Source organism: Parasteatoda tepidariorum, chromosome 5, assembly GCF_043381705.1.
Source record: "Parasteatoda tepidariorum isolate YZ-2023 chromosome 5, CAS_Ptep_4.0, whole genome shotgun sequence".
NCBI lineage: Eukaryota > Metazoa > Arthropoda > Arachnida > Araneae > Theridiidae > Parasteatoda > Parasteatoda tepidariorum.
This window is the reverse complement of record NC_092208.1, coordinates 60,817,796-60,839,703: the sequence shown is the minus strand read 5'-3', so window position 1 is coordinate 60,839,703 and position 21,908 is coordinate 60,817,796. Positions and strand designations below refer to the sequence as shown.

The 21,908-nt window shown below is 28.5% G+C and overlaps 1 protein-coding gene across 1 annotated transcript in view; it reads left to right on the top strand.

Moving 5' to 3' along the window:
- LOC107440428 (structural maintenance of chromosomes protein 6) overlaps positions 1–21,908 on the top strand; it is a gene marked incomplete in the record, with an annotated part of 44,082 nt that overhangs the window by 5,062 nt on the left and 17,112 nt on the right. Inside the window, 8 exon segments of the mRNA XM_071181065.1 lie at positions 7,251–7,356; positions 8,918–9,057; positions 11,579–11,640; positions 11,729–11,815; positions 12,362–12,463; positions 16,960–17,076; positions 19,616–19,696; positions 21,365–21,511. Of these exon segments, the coding sequence (XP_071037166.1) occupies positions 7,251–7,356; positions 8,918–9,057; positions 11,579–11,640; positions 11,729–11,815; positions 12,362–12,463; positions 16,960–17,076; positions 19,616–19,696; positions 21,365–21,511 (842 nt within the window).

Sequence of the window (21,908 nt, the reverse complement as noted above, 5' to 3'; positions counted from 1 at the left end):
AAACTGTATGATGAATAGTGTGTAAGAATGTAAGCAAATCAAGTAATTACATGTGACTCATTTTTCTCGCTTGGAATAAAAAAAGGGCAAGGCGCTACCTCTGAAAAAAGGCACTTTAAATTTTAAAAGGACGCTCACTTAACACCATAAAAATTTATTAAAATGTGTATTATTATGTAATAACTGAATTTATTCTCAACAATTTTTTAATTACCATGTTATACTATTTCATGTGCATATTTCAAAACAAAATTCTCTCTCATTATCAAAAAACACAAAAAATTTGTAGTTTATAAACTCATGCTAAATCTCTGTGCACAAATTTTCAAAAAAAGAATCATAATTAATTGATAAACGATTTAGACTAAAAATTCTGAGAAAAGGAATATTTAAGAGTATATTTTTTAAAAAAAGGAATTTATTTATAAAATAATTTTAAAATCACTGAAAATTTATTAATATCCTTCCCGAAAAGAGAGGTACCTACAAAAATTTAACAAGTTGAGAATAATCCGAACGAAGTAAATATTTGTTATAGTAATAAGAATTAAACCTGTAAACACAGAAAAAATTTTCTAGTGTGTAATTATTTAAACTGTGAATTAATTTTTTTCAAAATAGAATATGAATAAAAAGGCAATGTTTTTAAGAGATGGCGACTTACTGGTATAAAAAGGACAAAGAGAGCGCATTTGAAGGGATCAAAGAGCAGGCTGTGTGGCCCCTCCTTCTAAGGATAAAATAATTATTAATCGTGCTTAGGGAGAACACTGCTCATTGGAACCCAACCTATGCTCATGAATTTGTAATTAATTGAAAATAAAATAGTAAACAAAAATTGCAATCAAAAAATTTTAACTTTTACTAAAGGAGTTCATGTTCTGTTTTCTGATTATGCGGATTTGAGGCATTTGTAATTTATAACTTATTGTTTTTATTTTTTGTTAACCATTTGTCCAAGCTTTAAGCTTCAAGTTGGTGGCTTTTCTACATCAAAAAGTCCATTTCCTTCTTTAATTTTATTACAATAGTGCAGAGCAATGCAGTTTTTGTGTGATTTTGACTTGAGGCTAAATATGTTGAAGGTAAAATCAAAAATTAAATTGCGTCATAAAATAAATTTATTTTTAAAAAAATTTCTATTCAAACCTTTTCTCCACTGCATAATTATTCGATAAAAAACTGTTTACTAATTTAAATGTCTGATACTTGATAAGCATATATCGTCGACTCTAAAGTAAAATAAAAAATACAAAGAGATATATAAAATCCAATCCCAAGTACCTATTTATTGTTATATTCTCTTAATAATACAGAATGTTCGATTATCCCAAATGAGTGGGGATCAGCAAATTCCGAGCGTCAAAAATCTTGATTTTTAATATTTCCCTGTTTTCTGGAAAATATTGTCACAATTGTAAAAAAAAAAAAATTTAAAATGGAATTTATGCTTATAAGAAAATTAAAGAAGAAATTATAATCATTATCCACAGTAATTATTAATAAAAAAAAGTTTGAACTTGCTAGATGGGAAGAAATGCAACAAAATAACAGAAAAAAACATATTTAAATACTATCTGTTTTTATTACTTAACAGCCGAATTCTCAGCACACCTTATTACCTTATTTTGTGGAAAAAACGCAAAGGAATAAACTTTAAGATGATTTGAATCACTGCTTATCAAGAATCTTAATAATGATAATGAATGAGAATATAAACTATTATAGTTGTTCTTAACAATTTGAAAGAGAAATAACAGAAAGACTGATAGCTATTTGAAAATAAATAATGTTTATAATAGATCGAAATAGTTAAGCTTAATTTGCAATGTGGAAGAAATACGAGTAAAGCAAAAAATTAAAATATAGTTTTAAATTTTTTATTTTTTTTTTGATTTGTCATTAAAAATCTCAGTTTTCTTTAATTTGCGCACCTGGAAAGTCATAAATTTAACTATTTATTTTTTAAGAAAAATCTTGGAAAGTTATGGATTTAGATCTCTGAAAAATTAAATTTTTAAAATGGAATTTCATGTTCTTTAAAATTTATGGTGTTCTTTCGAAAAATGAAAGAAAAAAAATCATTTCTAGAGCGAATTATCTTTTAAACTTCTGTTATTTCAGAATTTTTATTATTATTTATTTTTTTTATTTTATCAATTTAAAATTCTTGCTGAAGCAAGCCAGTCAGTGGCAAAATTTTTTTATTCCAGAATGAAAACAGAAAAATGAGTAATTCTTTCCTTTCGGATGAGTAATAAAAGTATCTTCAGAATATAATTACGTGGAAGAAAAGAAAAAAAATGTTTGCTTTTGTATTTTTTCCAACTATTTCAGTGCTTCAACTCTTTATTTACTCTGTTTTTATAAATGTGAAGATGCGGAGTATAACAGTTTTGGTTATATATATCGTTTCAATTAATGTTATTATAATGCGTTTTTGAATTTGTTGTTGTTTTTGTCGAAGAAAATAGTAGCTTCGTTAAGTCATGGAAAATTCTAGGAATTAGTCATGAAAAGTCATGGGTTGAAAATCTAAAATGTAGCAGATACCCTGTACTTATTGGGTGAATGCAGTGCTTCAATCAAAGTGCTGACAAAAACTAGGGCAATTATCAAAATTTCTGCTTTTAGAACAAGAATAAATGTAAAAAATAAATTTTCAATAGTTATCCATGATAAGTATACATTAAAAATAAATAAGGAACTGACAAATATTTTGAAAAATGGATTTTTAAATGCAAAGAAAAACGAAAATAAACTGTTAATAATTGGTAAAACGGAGATTTAATGCTGAAAATAGTTTCCTAAATTACACAAAACAAAAATTATTAAAGTTTGTAAGAAAAAAACTGAGATTGCTAAGTGAAAGGAAATGCAAGAAGGAAGAGTTTGCATTTGAATCTACTTAATACTCATTGTTGTTCTTATAAGAGATCAGGGATTGTTTGATAATGAATTTAATTAAAAGCAAGTAATATAAAAAAAAAAGTGATGTCAATTGCTACTTAGGTCACCAAAAAAAAATTTTTTAGTTACTAGCTTAAATAACGTTTTAAATTTTTTTCATTTGCAAGCTTTTCTTGGCAATTTTTGTTTTTCTTTAATCATCTTATAAGAGTCTTAGTTACTTGTTTAAATAAAATTTAAAATTTTTTTCATTTGCAAGCTTTTTTTGGCAATTTTTGTTTTTCTTTAATCATCTTATAAGAGTCTTAGTTACTTGTTTATATAAAGTTTAAAATTTTTTTCGTTTGCAAGCTTTTCTTGGCAATTTTGGTTTTTCTTTAATTGTCGCTTGCGTATTGTTGTATTTTCTTTTTGCATTGTCCGTTTGTGAAGCAAAATCCTTCTCTCTTACACATGCACACTTTCCATCTCTCTTACTAATTTATTCACATTTTTCATTTTGTTCCATCATTGACTGAGACTAGAACCCAGAATAAAAAAAGAATATTTTTACCATTGATCTACACACATCACCACTGACAGTATTTATTCCTAAATTTATATTCTGCTAAATATCTTACGTAAAAGAAATTTTTTCTCTCATATAAAACTAAAATTTATTAATTACCGTCATTCGGGGCTACTTTGTGCAGGATTTTGCAGTTTTTGAACTTTGACATGTAAAAAAACTATGTTAATTCTAACTTTAGTAAAATTTATCGATATTAGATTCATAACTGGATTCAGACGAGTGAATTTGATCAATATTGGCATTATTTGAATGTAATATTTACGGATAATAAGTCAAAACATACCTTGCACAAAGTAGCCCCCAAATGGGGCTACTTTGTGCAGCGATAGGAATTCAGTTTAATAATCATGTTTTTAGTAAAATATTGATATAAAATTGTTAAAAAAGTTAATTGTTGACATTTTTAATAACAAAAACATCAAGATATGTAAAGATATTAGTTTGAAAATAATTTTCAGCGTTAAAAAACCATTTTTTATAAAGAATTTTTTCTTAAAAAGAATGTTTATTTCAAAACATTTGAGTTTAAACAAAAGGAAACCATATACATTTTTGAACATTGAAATGGATGAAATTTCAAAAATAATAATTATTACATATTCATTAACATTTATAATATTGATAAATTTGAACATAACATGCTTGAATGAACATGACAGAACTTGCTCTTCAGTTTCTGTCAAAATCACCTGATGTCCTATAAAATATATTTTTATGTGTTAAATCGTTTGATTAATTCATTAGAAAAATCTTTGTAGAAGAAAAATAATAGTTTACCAGCACGTTTCACGTGTTTCTTGTGAATTTTATTAGAGATAGTATTTCTGTGGATTTTGTACTTCCGAGAAGCTTCTGCAATCGACATACCACCAGCAACTGCTTGCAAACATTGTTGCAGCTTTTCTAAAGTGTAATCACGGTAGTTTCTCGTTCCAGGTATTTTTTTATAACGTCTGACCATTTTTCTGTCGAAAAAAAAAACGAATGAAACTTTGCACAAAGTAGCCCCAAAGTGCATTTTTTTTCATTTTCCGTTTATTTGTTATTAATTTTCAAATTTTTTTAACGCTAACATGATATAATTGTTTATTAATATATAAATAAAAAATTTTGCACTTACGACAATTGTTTTATCAACGTCTTTGCATTTCACAGCTAAAGTTTCCACACACACTTTTCGACATCCGACATCCTCGGAAAGTTGTTGACATTGGATGAACAAAACACACTCTGAGATTGTTTTAAAATTCGAAAAATTTTTTGTAGTAATAGAAGAGACTTCTATCTTCAAATTCCACACATTTTTAACATGAAATAAACATAATACTGAATAGCAGCACTTGAAAAATGCCAAATTCGAATTTGCACAAAGTAGCCCCCGCTGCACAAGAATGACGGTATATTTAATTAATGAATTAATATTTGAGACAAAAACTGTATTAGCATCAAGTTTCATCTACTACAAGTTTAAAAAAATGTATTGGAACTTGTGTGGATGAATAAAAAGTATTTTATTTATGATTGAAAATGTAATCAAGATATATAAATATATATAGAGAGAGTGTGAACTAATAGTAGAAATTGAAAAATTAAATGGTACTCACTAAAACACAATCCTTATAATTATTATTTTCCTATAGGCTGTTTAACATTATCTGCCTCATATTTTCTCTTTTTTTACCATTCATCCTTCTCTCTTCCTTGTAGCGAAAAAGGGAAAAACAAAAAAAAATTCTTGTTTTCTTCCAAACTGGCTTTAAAGCAACTTTATATTTGAACTTGTGCAGTCTTTAATAGGTTATTATTCCCTGACTATTTATATTTTAGTGAAATTTAAGGTAGAGTGAGCAATTATTCAATTACTGTGATTATAAGCACGTAACAAGGTTAGCGAAGAACATCTATTAGGAGTGTGTATACAGTCAAACCCCGCTATAGTGAACACGGCTTATAGTGAACTCCCGGATATAGTGAACAAAATGCTCGGTCCCGTGCCTTGCTGTACTCGTATAATATTATTTTTAGTGGATATAGTGAACCAAAAAAGTGAGGAAGTTGGATATAATGAACTTTTTTCTGTCTTCGACTGATTCCCCCCCCCCCATTTTCTTTGTAAGAATTTTGAAATTTGTACTTCAAAATAAATACATACACCGATTTTTAAAACCATCTATAGAAACTACTTTTATGTGCTCGAATGGCAGGTTAGACAGGTTTAAAAAGCGGAATAACAGAAATTCAGGAAAAATAACGGATATAGTGAACTCTCGGTTATAGTGAACCGAAATTTCGATCCGTTGAAGGTTCACTATAGCGGGGTTTGACTGTATATACTTTCTGGAAAGGTAAGGCAGCGCCGTTATTCAGAAGCTACAGGCTGTCGTCGTTGACTCGTAGTGATGACAGAAGGTAACGTCGGTTGAAATCACAACAATTTTACAGTAGATTTTCTAGTTTTCCAAATGATTTTTTTTTATTTATTTCCGAAAATTCTGGTTACTTGAGCCTTTCTGTTAGTTGAATTTTGGATAGTTAGACTTGTACTGGACAATAATTTATTTCAATAATCCTTATGTTCTAATTTTTTAAGGTGGAAAAAGTGCTGTTATGATAGGAATTATTTTAGCGCTTGGTGGAAAATCTAGCGTCACTGGAAGATATAGTAATATTCACGATTTTGTAAAGATTGGTAAAAAGTAAGCACTTGACTGGAAAATAATACATTAAGTTTGTTTTTTTTTAATTCAGAATTTTATTTTATTCTTAATGTGTATTATTGTTTAGACAGTTTAAAATTTTTTTCGTTTGCAAGCTTTTCNTGCTCATTGGAACCCAACCTATGCTCATGAATTTGTAATTAATTGAAAATAAAATAGTAAACAAAAATTGCAATCAAAAAATTTTAACTTTTACTAAAGGAGTTCATGTTCTGTTTTCTGATTATGCGGATTTGAGGCATTTGTAATTTATAACTTATTGTTTTTATTTTTTGTTAACCATTTGTCCAAGCTTTAAGCTTCAAGTTGGTGGCTTTTCTACATCAAAAAGTCCATTTCCTTCTTTAATTTTATTACAATAGTGCAGAGCAATGCAGTTTTTGTGTGATTTTTGACTTGAAGATAACGCAAATAGAAATACGCATTTAAAACACCTACCGAAAGTATTAAATAATACCGGTATTGAATCTCATGAACAACTCATGGTCGGCAGTCTTCTTCACAGAAATCCAGTTGAAATCCAATTGCATCTTCACAAAAATCCAATTGCAGTTGAACTTCGTCATGCCGTGCGGTAGGATTCCAATTTTCGTGAAGTAGGATCAGTGGAATACAATCCCTTCTCGTCGCCACGTATTGTATTGTGAAGTATCCTTGGTGGTATCCAAGTAAGACATATAATAACTAAGGTATAAGTTTAATAAATTAACAAAACATGACATAACAATAACATACTTGCAGCACATAACAAGGTTAGCGATGAACATCTATTAGGAATGTGTATATATACTTTCTGGAAAGGTAAGGCAGCGCCGCTATTCAGAAACTACAGGCTGTTGTTGTTGACTCGTAGTGATGATGGATGGTGGCGTCGGTTGACATCACAACAATTTTACAGTAGATTTTCTAGTTTTCCAAATGATATTTTTTTTTTTTTATTTATTTCCGAAAATTCTGGTTACTTGAGCCTTCCTGTTAGTTGAATTTTGGATAGTTAGACTTGTACTGGACAATAATTTATTTCAATAATCCTTATGTTCTAATTTTTTAAGGTGGAAAAAGTGCTGTTATGACAGGAATTATTTTAGCGCTTGGTGGAAAATCTAGCGTCACTGGAAGATATAGTAATATTAAAGGATTTGTGAAGACTGGTAAAAAGTAAGCACTTGACTGGAAAATAATACATTAAGTTTGTTTTTTTTAATTCAGAATTATATTTTATTCTTAATGTGTATTATTGTTTAGACACAAAAATAAGTAATTTTTTTTAAAATAATGTCAATGTTTATAACAGTTTAATTCCATATTGAGATAAATCCATTGTAGTGTGATCATTTTTAAATGAAAACTTTAGTTAGCATCAAATCTATTTGATTTTTGGGAAGTCATTTGTTATGCTATTCTCAATCTGTAGCAATATGCATAAATCTCTGTATTTTTAATAAAACTTTAACAATTTTGACAAGTGCAAATTTTGAAGTAAGAACCATTTCAAAGTAAAAAAATTTCCTATTATAATGAAATTTGAATCCACCTTACGTATGCTGATATTATATCAAAGGAAATAATATAAGTTGTTATTTTTTAACTTACAAAAGCATTTAAAAAAGAAATTTGATTTAAACTATTTATAATAGTAGACTCAGCAAAATCAAATGATAGTCCTATTATTGATTTCAAAGTGTATGCAATCCCACCAAAGTTTTTGTGCATCAAAATTCATATCTTGTCAGCCTTTTATAAATGCATACCACCTATTGTTAGGAAATATTATTTACCAAGTTAATCTGCTGCTATTAATGAGTGTTTAAACAAAATTAATTATTGATGGTATAGAAATGATGCACAATTACATAAAGGGTACTTTTTAACGAAAAAACTGCAACTAATGCATTAAATCTCAACAGACAAAAGAGTAGGTGTGTGCCCATTTAAATCAACCAGACGTTGCATCAAACTAATATACATTGCATTGTCTGGGTAAAGTATTCTATTTTTTAGAAATTTAACATTCTATATGGTGATTTTTAAATTGTGAGATAATTTCATTTTTATAAGCGAAATATTTTCCGATTTATTGCCTGGTTAAGGAAACCGGGAATGCTTTAGTTAACAAAAATGGGAATTAAGTATTATAAAAGTAAATACTAAAAATGATCTTGCTCAATTTAGATAGAGTAATTTTTTTCCCTTTAAAATGTTACTTTAGTTGAATTATTTAAGTCATGCACGTTCAAACAATAGCTGGTGATTGATCTTCCATCTCGTCTTTCAAAATAATATCTAATAATAAACATTCTTGAGGAATTTTGTTAAACTGATTATGTTATTAGTAATACAGGGTTGCCCCTCTACAGGGAGAACAGGGAAAACCTGGAAAATACAGGCAATTTAAAAATCACCTAAAATAACAGGGAAAATGCAGGGAATTTTGTTTTTTTATTTTGGTCTTTTAAAAAATGGTGGCCACTCAAAGCGAGATGATATTTCAGCTATACTAAACTATTTCATTAACCATAGCATTATTTAAGTATGTTCAGCTGTTTTTCCAGCAATTGAAACTAATAAATATAGTTAGCCCAATATAGCTCACACAAGAGCACAGTAATTGTTGATTGATGACCAAAGTTGCATGTACTAAAATGATGCTTGATTATGTAATAGCTTGTTGAATTATAACTTATTGATCTTTTGTTTTGATCTATTTTGTTTTCTGTAGCACAGCACATGTATCTGTTACATTAAAAAACTGCGGACCCTATGCTTACAAACCCGAAAAATATGGAGATAAAATAATTGTAGAAAGAGAAATAAGTTCTGAAGGGAATTCAGGCAAATATAAACTGAAAAATTCAAGTGGTAAATATATCTATAATTTTTATAAATTAACTTATTAAGAATTTCATATTTTGAAGCACATAGAAACAGTTCCAGTAATCTTAGTTATCAACTCGATTTAAGACTATTTCTATCCTTAAATAAAAAATTTAAATGTGGTGAAACACTTACAAAATTACGATCAGATATTTATCAGAATAAGATATTATATTGCTGAGGCTTCCTACTGAGTCAAGATAACCTGAAAAACTTAGCATTTTTTGGCCAAAGCTTTGAAAAATCATGCAACAAGCCTGGAAAATTATCCATTTTAAAATTTACATTAACAGTAAGTAGCCAATAAGTTAGTAATTCTAACAAGTATGTTACTATTATAGTTAGTTTGTTGCTATTATTTCTTAAAAAAAGTTTCATTACAACATTTAAATTTCATTTGATTTAAGATTAAAATGCCAATTTGAACAAAAAGATTTTTTACAAATTTCTTGTTCCAAATTATTTTTTAAATATAACTGACTAGCCTCTATAAATTATTTAACGTTGAGTTTTCATATTTTTCTGATAATTGTGTAAGTTATTGCTTCTATTTATAACTTACTGTCTGTTATAAATTCTAATTCTACCTTCTTAAAGAAATTAGGCTAAACTTGACCTGGCAGTAACTGTTGAAAACAGTTACTGTTACTGTCTGTTAGTCTTAAATCAGTCATTAAAATAGCATATTTTTTTGTGAAAAAGCATCATTTAATGCAACTAAGGAGCCTTCTTAAACAGTCTAAATAATTTCATGGCACTTCAAACATTTTGTCCCAGATATTGATACTGCCCACACTATTGCTTCAGTTGTCACAAATAAAACAAAATAACAAGTACAATACAAGGTCGCACGTAGCACAAAACCTGTTTGTTCACCATCTGAAAATTCTATCAATCTGGAAAGATCTGGGAATTTTATTAAAATACTTTGAAAATCATTAATTTGAAAGGGTTCAAAATATCAATATTTTTTTCCAAATAAATTGGTTTAAAAAAAAAAAAAATCTGGCAGAAATTTTCTGACTTACAGCTTTGAGTCACCTTATGTAAATAAATTGATATCTGTAAGACATTTGTTTTATTTGGGCATTTATATTTACGGGGTATCTGCGCACCTGGGAAGTCATGGAAAGTCATGAATTTCAGTATTGAACAAAATTTGTCATGAAATGTCATGATTTTTACTATTTTTAAGAAAAAATCATGGAGAGTCATGGATTTAGGTCTCCGAAAAATCTAATTTTTGAAATGAAATCCCCCTCCCCCCAATTTCATCCTGTTCCAACTATCTGAATTCTTAACAAAATCATCACTCAGTCATATTTTATTAGAATATAAAATGATTTTATCATCTTCTTTAAAAATTATGGTGTTCTTTCAAAAAATGAAAGAAAAAACATCATATCTAGAGCGAATTATCTTTTAAACTTCTGAGATTTATAATTTTTTTTTGTTTTTGTTTTTTTTTTAATTTTATCAATTCAAAATTCCAGTTGAAGCAAAACAGTCATTGGCGAATTTTTTTAATTCCTAAATGAGAACAGAAAAATCAGAAGTATTTCTTTCCTTTCTGATGAACAAGAAAAGTATCTTTAGAATATAATTCTACAGAAAAAAAAGGAAAAAAAATTATTTGCTTTTGTATTTTTTTCAGTTATTTTATTATTTCAACTCTTTCTTTACTCTGTTTTTTAAATTTAAAATCTATAAATATGAAGATGCAAAGTATAACAGTTTTGGTTATACCTATCATTTCAATTAACGTTATTATAATGCTTTTTTAAATTTATTGTTGCGTTTTTGTGGGAGAAAATAGTAACTTCGTTCAGTCATGAAAAATTCTTGGAATTAGTCATGGAAAATCATGAAAAGTCATGAATTTGAAAATCTAAAATGTGGCAGATACCCTGTATGTATTTTATGTATAAAATTATACGAAAATTTTATCAATTTTCAAAAATATTTTTTAGCTAAAAATTGATTTATCATTTATTATGAAAAATTGCACTGTCAAAATAAAATATATTTGTTTTCAAAATTAAGATATCAGTATTTCACCTTTAGCAATTGCAATTGGTCAGTAATATTTTCCATTATGAGCTACCAATTCATCTTATAGTTATCTTTGAAATATTACGAAGATAAATATAAAGANGTTTCAAGTGCTCTAAAACAGACGCCCGTTTTTTTGCACTTTGAACATGTTGACTATTATTTCTTATTTATATATTTTTGATCAGATAATATCTTAAAATTGTTGCAAAATTAAACTAAATTAACCTTAAAATGTTATTTTGCTACTGCTTTAAATAGTGTGGGAAGCCATTTACTCCCATGTTAGCATCTATCTAATCTTGTTATTTATTTTTTTGCTTTTGTTTCAGCCTTAAAGTTGTGTTTATGTGTTAGTTATACGAACAATTTTGACTGCTGCCAGTAGTTCTAATTATAACAAGCTTTAACTCTATTTATTCTTAGAAATTTTTACTATTATTATTAATTGTAGGTAAAATCGAGTCTACATTGAAAGAGGAGCTTAAAAATATTCTGATTGCAATGGATATACAGGTAATTTTTTACCTGTTTACAATTGGTTAAATTAAAAAATTTATATTTATTTCTTCAAATTATTAATGCAAGGCTTCTGTTTTATTAGATTGATAATCCGGTTTTAGTTTTAACTCAGGATACAAGTCGCAATTTTCTAATGGCCAAAACAGGAAAAGAAGGAAAGTTGTTTGAAGTAATTATCGATTTTATTTATAAATCTTTTTTCTGCCTTAATTTTAAATATATATATTTACTTCAATCTAATTTTATTGAAGACAACAGTAATGCATGGAATGAATAGGTTTTAAGCCTTTTTAATAATCATTATTCAAGAATATTTTAATAATTTATTAAAAAAGATATTTCAACTTACACACCTCATACTCTCTATATTAAACACAAAAATTCTTCATCAATGTAATTATTTATTCCTGGCATTTAAATATTTATAACTAAATATTTGGTAACAATTATTAATGCAATCTGAATGATAGCAGAATTTTTCAGTTGACTAATAGCATAAATTTTTAGCATTGACTATTTAAAAATAAAATATCAGCAGTATAATTTAATAAAGTAAACAATAGGACGAAAAATTCAAATTCGAGAATTAATTAACCAGCTAATTGTGTAGGTGTATTGCTAATTCTTTTAATGAGTTGTAAATGCATAATAAAAGGCAGAAATCTATAATAGTTGTTGATTAATTCTGGCTACAATACAAAAAAAGTTTTGTTAGTTTTTTTACAGAGGTACTGGACTTCAAAAATTGGAAATTGAGTATCAACAATCTATAGCAATGAATGAGGATAGTGCAAAAGATCTTGCAGCTAAGAAACAAGTGAGATTTCTTTTTTACATATGGTGTCTGACAATTTTAAAACATCATTTCTTGTCTTCAGAGTTAATTTTATTTATTTATTAGGCTTTCTCTTTAATATTTGATTGGCATGCATAATAAATCTACCCAATTTCAGTATCTAACATCAAAATTAATAATTTATCAAAGTTAATAGTTAATCATTTGATTAACTAGTTGTCTTTCAAAAATTATGTTGCGCTGATTTAAAATACTATTCTAAACCTTTAAATTTCTGTGTATCGTACTATTCTATCATCATTAAGTATGGTTTCTATCAAAAGAAAAATTCTTAAAAATGCAGTAAAAGCCTGACTATCCAGAATTCGTCAAAAAGAAGTTCTTAAGATGGTGATGTGCGCAAAAAGTGAAATTAACATTAAAGGGTCCAATCTTCTGACTATTCTACTAGCCAAACTATTAGAGTCATATTTTCCAGATTGCTGCAGCCCCCCATTTTGTTAGGGTTAGAAATCTGAATCCGTTTAAAAGTCAGAGAAACAACTCCTGCAGAAAACAAAAGCGATAAAAAATTTTAAAGATGTGTGTTAGCAGGACAGTACTTTATCAGGGGACACACTGCCTGCTAACACACAGGAGCCTTTCTGTTGTCAATGGTGAAACCTAAAACTGAAGTGCCCCGATGTCCCATAATGGCAAATAAGAAAAAACAATTAGAAAAATTGAAATGTAAATACAAAGATAAATTAATGTCAAACAATCACAAAGTAAGTCTTAATAATGACTTAAAAGTCCACAAAATAAGACATAAGAAACGCCCACAAGTAAGAAAAATAAATAAAGATAAAGTTACAGTTAGAATTAGTCATAGTACAGTACATTTAGTCATAGTCTGATTTGGTCATTTAAAATATCGTCTGCACTAATTAATTAGCCTATTTAACACTAGGACCTCAAAACATGCTTGAGTGTTAGTACATGAAAATATTCCATTATTAGATTATTCAAGATTTCTTTTTTTGTTTTGTACACTGTACATCAGAAAATCATATAATATTAGTTACTTTTAAATATTTTAATTTTAGAATTTTCTGTGTTTTTTACATTAATATTTTTGAATTTTATGTTTTATTATTTAGAATTTCTTTTTTTTTTCTGCTTTTAATTTTTAAAAAATCGTGATTTTTCTTATTGATTTTTATTTGTTGATTAGATAATCAATGTATATACTTAAAAAATAGAGAAAAGTGTAAATAGGCTAAATTTGAATATCAGTATTAAAAGCCTTGATTCTAACCTTAACATTGTTGGATAAATAGAGCAATTATTTTCACTTTTAATCTGTAACTTTAGCAGACCTGCCAACCCTCCGGTTTTTGACCGGAGGCTCCGGTTTTTTAAACAATCATTAAACCTCTGGGGTTTCGCCAAAAATCTCCGCTTTTTTTTATTTTTTATTATTATTTCCTCACAGAATGACGATTCTCGGCGCAGTTGCGATATACGTAGAAGCGGCGTCGGCGCGTACCTCTCATCCAATCATAGCCAATCCTTCGGATTCGTCATTGCGTATGCCCCGCCTCTCTCTCTTCGGAATCACCGTTTTCTGATTGGTTATTCTTTTGAGTGTGCGAACGTATCTTCAACAAAGATTTAAGATCAATCTCTCACATTGGGAAGTGAAGTGAATTACTTTTTTGTTTGCTTTGAATTTCGTCTCCGATCTCGATTACGTTTCACGTGGTGCTGGACTTGTTTTGATTTTGTCTGAAAATATTGACTGAAATGTCAGAAAAAAAGAATAAAAAATATTCGACATCATTCAACAAGACCTATTCTGATGAATTTCCATTTATTACTTCATCTAAAAGTGGAGTAAATTATGCCTTTTGCACCGTATGTTCGACGGATATTTTGATAAAGCACAAAGGCAGAGGAGATATAACTCAGCACATTGAGAGAGAAAAGCATCGGCGAATGACAAAAACTCTCGCCGAAAACAAAACTCTTGGTTTTTCCTTTGTCCAGAACGATATGAATGTGATTCGGGCGGAATGTATGTTTACATCCTTTATTATTGAACATAATCTTCCCATAAGTGTGGCTGATCACGTTGGTCCGCTATTAAGGAATATGTTTCCTGATAGCAAAATAGCCAAACAATACGGTTGTGCCAGAACTAAAACTACTGCCATAATAGGGGAAATGGCACATTCTGAAAAGATTGATATTGCCAAAATGCTGAGAACGAACATGTTTTCTATTTCAACCGATGGAAGCAACAAAGGAGATTTTAAGTTATTTCCTATTGTTGCTACTTGTTATGATCAAAACAAGCTACTTGTAGAAACACATTTATTTTCTGTTCCAGTTCTGGAAGGGGATGCTACAGGTTGTAATATAGCGAAACTTGTTTTGGATAGTTTAAAAGTGAGTGAAATTCCTTTGGAGAACTGCTTAGCATTAGGTGTTGATAATGCACCTGTTATGGTTGGGGAAAAAAACGGAGTTGGGGGAATTCTTACAAAGGATATCCCACAATTATTTGTGCAAGGCTGCTTATGCCATCTTGTTAACTTAGCTGCAGAAAAGGGGGCTAATTGTATTCCTGTGAACATTGAAGAATATATAATTGATATATTTTTTTATTTGGAGAAAAGTGTTAAAAGGAAAGAGAAACTTAAAAAGTTTCAAGAACTCCATAATACAGAAACTAGAAAGGTGCTAAAGCATGTCTCTACGAGATGGTTGTCACTAGGACGTTGCTTATCTAGATTACTGCAACAATGGGAGCCATTAACTTCTTTTTTTAAAGAAGAAGTAAAAGATTCATCTTCTGTTGCCTTACCAGAATATACTATTCCAAAATTAAAGTCATCTGCTCATTTACCTAAATCGGAATCTGTTGATAAAGGGAAAAGAAAGATGAATGATAATGTTCAGCCTGCACCTAAGAAGCAGAAGGTATGTGATAATGTAAATTTAGATCAAAATTCTAGTGCAAGTAATATTCTTTCCAGAGTAGAAAGACTTTTCATGTTTTTATCTTCTGACCTTAACAAGGCATACGTAAACTTTTTGCTGCATATACTGCCTGTGTTAGAACATTTTAATGTGACATTACAGTGTAAATCTCCAAAAATTCACATCTTGAGGCAGTTGATGAATGAACTTTTTAAAACACTTTTATCTAAGTTTATGTTGCCAAATGTTGTAAAATCTTCTAAATCATTATTAGAGGTCAATTTTTATTCAAGAGATAACCAAAAGGAGGATGTTGATCTAGTTGTAGGACAGACTACGAATAAAATTGTTGAGTCTTTGAGTGATAAAGAAAAGAAATCATTCTATGCACACATCAGAAAATATTTTGTCAAAGTATGTGACTATATGAGACAGAAATTTCCCTTTAATGATGAAGTAGTAATTAATGCTGAAGTTGCTAATATGGAAAACTTTGACAAAGTATCTTTTTCTAGTGTCAAATTTTTTATTGATCGTTTTCCGGGACTGTTGAAATCTTTAGGTGATTGCTCAACAGTTGATGAATTGCAGTCACAATTCAATTCTTTGCAAATGGAAGATTTTCTTGGTTCTCTTGAGTCAGAGCAAAGACTTGATTCTAAATGGGTTAAATTGTGTGCCATGTTTAAAAATAAATATGATTTGTTATCTAAATTCATGTTGTCAATACTAGCGNATTATTGCCACAACAAGCATTGTTGCTTCTAGTAAAATAGAAGCGAATAATTTTTAAAATTGGTCTTAGATTAAGGTCCTTGAAAATTTTGTTGAGTTCCTTGAAAAGTCCTGGAAAGTCCTTGAATTTCAATCTCATCATAGAGTGGGAACCCTGACTAATTAATTAGCCTATTTAACACCAGGACCTCAAAACATTATGCTTGAGTGTTGGTACATGAAAATATTCCATTATTAGATTAGATTATTCAAGGTTTCTTTTTTTTTTATTTGTTCACTGTACATCAGAAAATCATATAATATTAGTTACTATTGGATTTTTTTAATTATGTAATAGAATAATTATAATTGTGCCTTTTATTTTATGTAATCTCATATACACTAAATATATTAAATTCTTTCTCAAATTTGATACTTTAAGTCTAAAATTTTAAATATTTTAATTTTAAAATTTTCTGTGTTTTTTACATTAATAATTTTGACTTTTATTATTTAGAATTTCTTCTTTTTTTTCTGCTTTTAATTTTTAAAAAATCGTGATTTTTCTTATTGATTTTTATTTGTTGATTAGATAATCAATGTATATACTTAAAAAATAGAGAAAATTGTAAATAGGCTAAATTTAAATATCAATATTAAAAGCCTTGATTCTAACCTTATCATTGTGGGATAAATAGAACAATTATTTTTACTTTTAATCTGTAACTTTAGTCAAACTCTAGTGTGACAATAAGAATTCTCTTATTAAAATACTATACAACAACTTAGGTGAAATCAACAAATGATTTATTTAAAACATTTTTATGTTTTTGTTTTAGGCTCTGGATCATACGGAGAAAGAAGTTAAAAGATTAGAGAAGTTGCGAAAAAGTGATGAACAACTCGATGAATTAAAAAGAGAATCATTTTGGGCCAAAGTTATACTATTAGAAAAAGTTTGTAGATAAATGTTACATAGCTGCCAATTTTTATGCATTTTGCATGAAATTTATTTTTATATTTTAAGTGGTAGTAAAAATTATGGCTTCTATTTATTTCTTGGATTTATAAATTTAACTTAAGGTAATTTTGATCCTGGCTGCATTTAATAAATTAAACTTTCATGCATAAATATATTATTACCGTTCTATAATGTATTTTAGCTTTTACGAATTAAAAATTATATTTCTGCCCATAATATTAATTCAATATTCCATATTACTACCGCTAGAAAATAAAGTTTATAGATTGACAGATATGATATTGTGATTTTACTGCAAAATGTATTAAAGCATATAATGTATCTCTGTGGTTACCTTAGAAATTAAACAACTAAATTGCTGTGAAGAGCTTGTTGCTAATTATTTTATTCTGACTTAAGTTTAATTAAGATAATAAGATTAACTTAGATTTAAAAAAATATTATTTTAATCTCGTAAACTTTCTATTTTTAATAAAAGTGATTCTCTCCCCCCTTAACTGATTAAATAAAGATGAATTTTTTTTAAACTATAAAAGATGCAACAATTACTCTAATCAAATCTTAATTTTATTGCAAAACAAATCATAATTAAAACTTATTAAAATTACTTTAAATGTAATTATTGTATATATAAATAAACATATTAATGATTAATGCCTGTCAGCAATTAATTTAAACTTTCATTATCTATTATATTTCCTTATGGAGACATAATCAATTCATACAATTTGTGAACATAAAATTATATTAAATTTGTCCTACAGTCTCATTTTTCAAAAAATTCCTTTATGTGCAAGTAACAAGTGTACTTTTCGGCTTTCAGTGATGCAAAATGTTATATTAAGTGTTCCATTTAAGATTATTATATGTTTTATGAATGAAAAAAAATATTTTGTTTCTTATTTTTTTTAAAAAATCACCTAATTTTAAATTTCTTAAAGACAGCTAGCAGAATTTTGTTTTTAATTCTTTATCAACTTATTTTTCATTCAATTACTAATTATATTTCCTGATCATAAGACATTTACTTTTCCAAGACTTAAAAATTTAGATTATTATATTTAATAAGTTATTGGAAACCCTTATTTTTGTAAAAAATGTACCTATCTAGGGTATCATGTCTAGTGGAATCAGTGTTTATACATGTGTATATATATATTGGGTCATTTAGTATGAAACGTCCGATTTGAGAGCAAAAGTTTGGTTTATTATATCTTGGGCAAGAAATAATATAATTAATCAAAATATGCACCTAAACTATCAATGGAACTGTTCAATATCTCAGAAATATAGCGCCAATTTGTCACCTTTCTCTTAGCATCCTCGCCACTGTTTCTTGTAAGCTCAATCAGTTGAAATTTGGTTGTTGATTTTATAGCATGAGCGTGCTCGTAGCACCAATGATAATAAAATTTCAAATACAGTCCAATAGCTATTTTATTCATTATTATCAAACGAACCGGCATAGAAATCAAATCAATTAGTATCAAGCAACAACGTTGCCATTTTAAAAATAGTTTATCAATACCGCTAGCGAAAAAATCTGGAGAGCACTGGTGATGAAATCCCAATATGCATTTTCCAATGCATGTTGGGAATTGAAAATTTTCCTTGCAAAAAATTGCCCAAAGTTTGGAAAAAATGGTAATCGGTTGGCGCGAGTACGGTGGGTGACAAAGGGTTTCCAGGCCTAGTTCCAGTAGTTTAAGTAACGACGATCTTGCAACGTGTAGTAGAGCGTTGTCCTGCATGAGGATTGGTCTGTTCCTGTTGACTAATCTCTGCTGCTTAATTTGAAGCTGCCTCATCATTTCTTCAAACTGCTCAAGGTAGAAGTCCGCCGTTACTGTTTATCCACCTTGCTCTCAGACCACCCGCGGGGTTCATTTTGAAAATCAAAATCTCCAGATAGGAATTTTATGAACCATCAATGTACTGTACGTTCGTTGGCTACATCCTTGCCAAACACTTCATTAACATTTCGGCTTGTGTGCGCTTCATTAGTTCCAAAATGGAACTCATATTCAAAAATAACTCGCATTTTTGTCTTATCTATGGCTTACAATATTTAACCTCCATACGACAATATGATAGGCTATAAAAAACAAAAACGTGCACCTGAAAGCCAGATGGCGCACCTTCTCAATGCAAATAAATTAAGGGCAATCGAAGTGAAATATCGGAGACATCTGGTATCAAACTTGAGGCTTTAGGTAATCGGACATGTCATACTTAATGACCCAATATATATATATATGGTATGACTTGCGGAATTGTCCAAAATCTGAAAAAACTCTTTAAGCTTGGGATAAATACATTTAATTTTGGGCAACTAGCTTAGACGTCGTTAGTGGTTTAAGTAAAAGAAAATCAGGATGTTCCAAAGCAGTTCAGATTTTCAAGATTATAATATGTATACTATATCTATATCATGTCACTTTTTCAGTACTAATTGTTTGTCATGCTTATCTTGTTCTCTGAAATTAATTTAAAAGTAAAAAAAAAATTTTTAGGAATTAGAAACAGAAAAAGATAAAAAAGAAGAGCTTCTTGAAAAAATAGATAGCGCAAAAAAAGAAGCTGAAGAAAGCAAGGTAATTTTTTTGAAAATTAATTTTTTTTTAATTTTCTATTTTTATTTGCTGTTTATTTATTTGCCAGTATCTAGGTATCTTATTTATAGAAAAAACAAACGTTTTATTGTAATAATATTTTGATTGATAAAATAATATCTACCTACTCCTGATTAATGCCTGCTTCTTTCAATGTTAACCGTTTTGTTATGACTGTTTATAGTTAAACTTTTCGTGATGACTGTTCATTGTTAACCCTTTTGTGACATCTCCCTAGGAGAGTGTACCATCTCAATTTCTCCTTCACTGCCACATATTTGTGACAGTGTTCTGAAATGTTCTAAAAACTATAATTTTTAGCACTAGATGGCATTGTATATCCATCAGATTTGAGATACATGTAGGTTTGGCTTTCTACTGAAAGTGAGAGACATATGACTCGCATGCACATGGTGCTTAATTATCTAAACATATCAGAGCAAAAAGAATGTTTCCTAATTCTTTCCTAGTTCTTGCTTTATGGTGGCTTTTTAAAATGAGAGCATATAGAATTTGTTTATAGTAATAGGGAGAGTTTTATTTTCTCTATAGTGTATATTTGGGTTTGCAGTACAGTTTTCGATTGATAATTAGAACTTGAAGATGTAAAATTGCTCTGTTCCTTTGCTGTGTTAAAGCATCAAAAATATTTTACTCAACTTAAAATACCAGAAATTATACAAAAATTTATTTAAATAAGAAAAAACTTAAGTAAATACATTATATGTAAATAAATAATATATACCATATATGTCCTTTATCTACTTTACAGTACATTATTAAAGAACAAGTTCACATTTTGGCATTTTAATAGATTTAGGCTTAATAGCAAAAAATCCCTCAGACCTGGAATGGCGCTCAGAAATGAGACAACTGGCCTCAGAGATAAGTGCTATATGTATGTATATAATATATATTGAACAGGGGTTAGTTGTTTAATCTAATTTATGCAGAGCAAAAGTCATCACCATGAATAATATTACTGTTACAGAACTTTTTGTTTTCTTTTAGACTCTAAATAAGTGTGTGAATGATATTAAATGCATTGCATAATAAATACATAACATAATTACGGTTTAATAATTGCAAAACTTTAATACATTAAACAAAAATGTAAAATGCTGTGTAATAAAGTAATGTTTAGAAATGATAACCTGGATATTTGTTTTATGTATTTAAATTTGAATAATTATCAAAATCAAATACATGATAGTGGCAGTTATTAATATTAAAAAGAGATGATAAATAAATACTGGTTAATAAGGGATAAATTAATAAAGCAGATAAGTACTATTAAATGGAAATGAATACATAATATTCATATCCTAATTTTAACAAAGATTTTTATTTGTTTACAAGTATAGCATGGGACTTTTCTATCCAATGAGATGACAAAAAAGCAGGACCATGTTCATTACTTTATAAAAGAAAATTAAACATGTCAATTTTAAACCAAGTGACATGTGCTGTTTAGCCATTTCTAGCTTTTGTGTCAATTAACTTCAACTAACCAGCTAGCAGCAGGAAATGGCAAGATGACAATTGTCTTCTAATGATGCATTTAGCTATGTATATTATTTTTAATGTATTAAACAAAAATTTGCTTATTTTAGTTTTTAATTTGTTATGAAAGGTTTCATTATATTTTAGAATAAACATGATGAAATGACACTTGAACATGACAAATTTAAACAAGAAAGAGCTGAGATTGAGGAGAAAATTGTTACAGAAAGGAAATCTTATTCTGAATTGGATATTCAGTTAGATACATGTGCTGGCAAAGTTCGAAGTTGTAAGGTACGTCGTAAGACAGGTTCTCAAATTCTTCTAAAGTTGCGGCAGCCTTACAAGGTTAAAATCATTCCATAGCATACTTGACATATTATTTGTTATAGGGCAAACCTGTCATACATACAATTTTTTTGACACACTCTTTTATTTGACACACACTTCACCCCACTCTTGTTATATAATTTTTGTCTTGCTGCTACCCCGTCATATAATTTTTGCTTCATGGTACCCCTGTGGTGTAATTTTTATCTTACTGTTCCCTGTCATATAATTTTTATTAATTACAACCAATATATGTTTTATGTATATAAACAATTACTTACTCTGGAAACAGGGAAAACCAATGATTCATTTGAAAGTGCTACTATAAAACTTTGAATTCTCAAAGTAACCTCAACTCTGG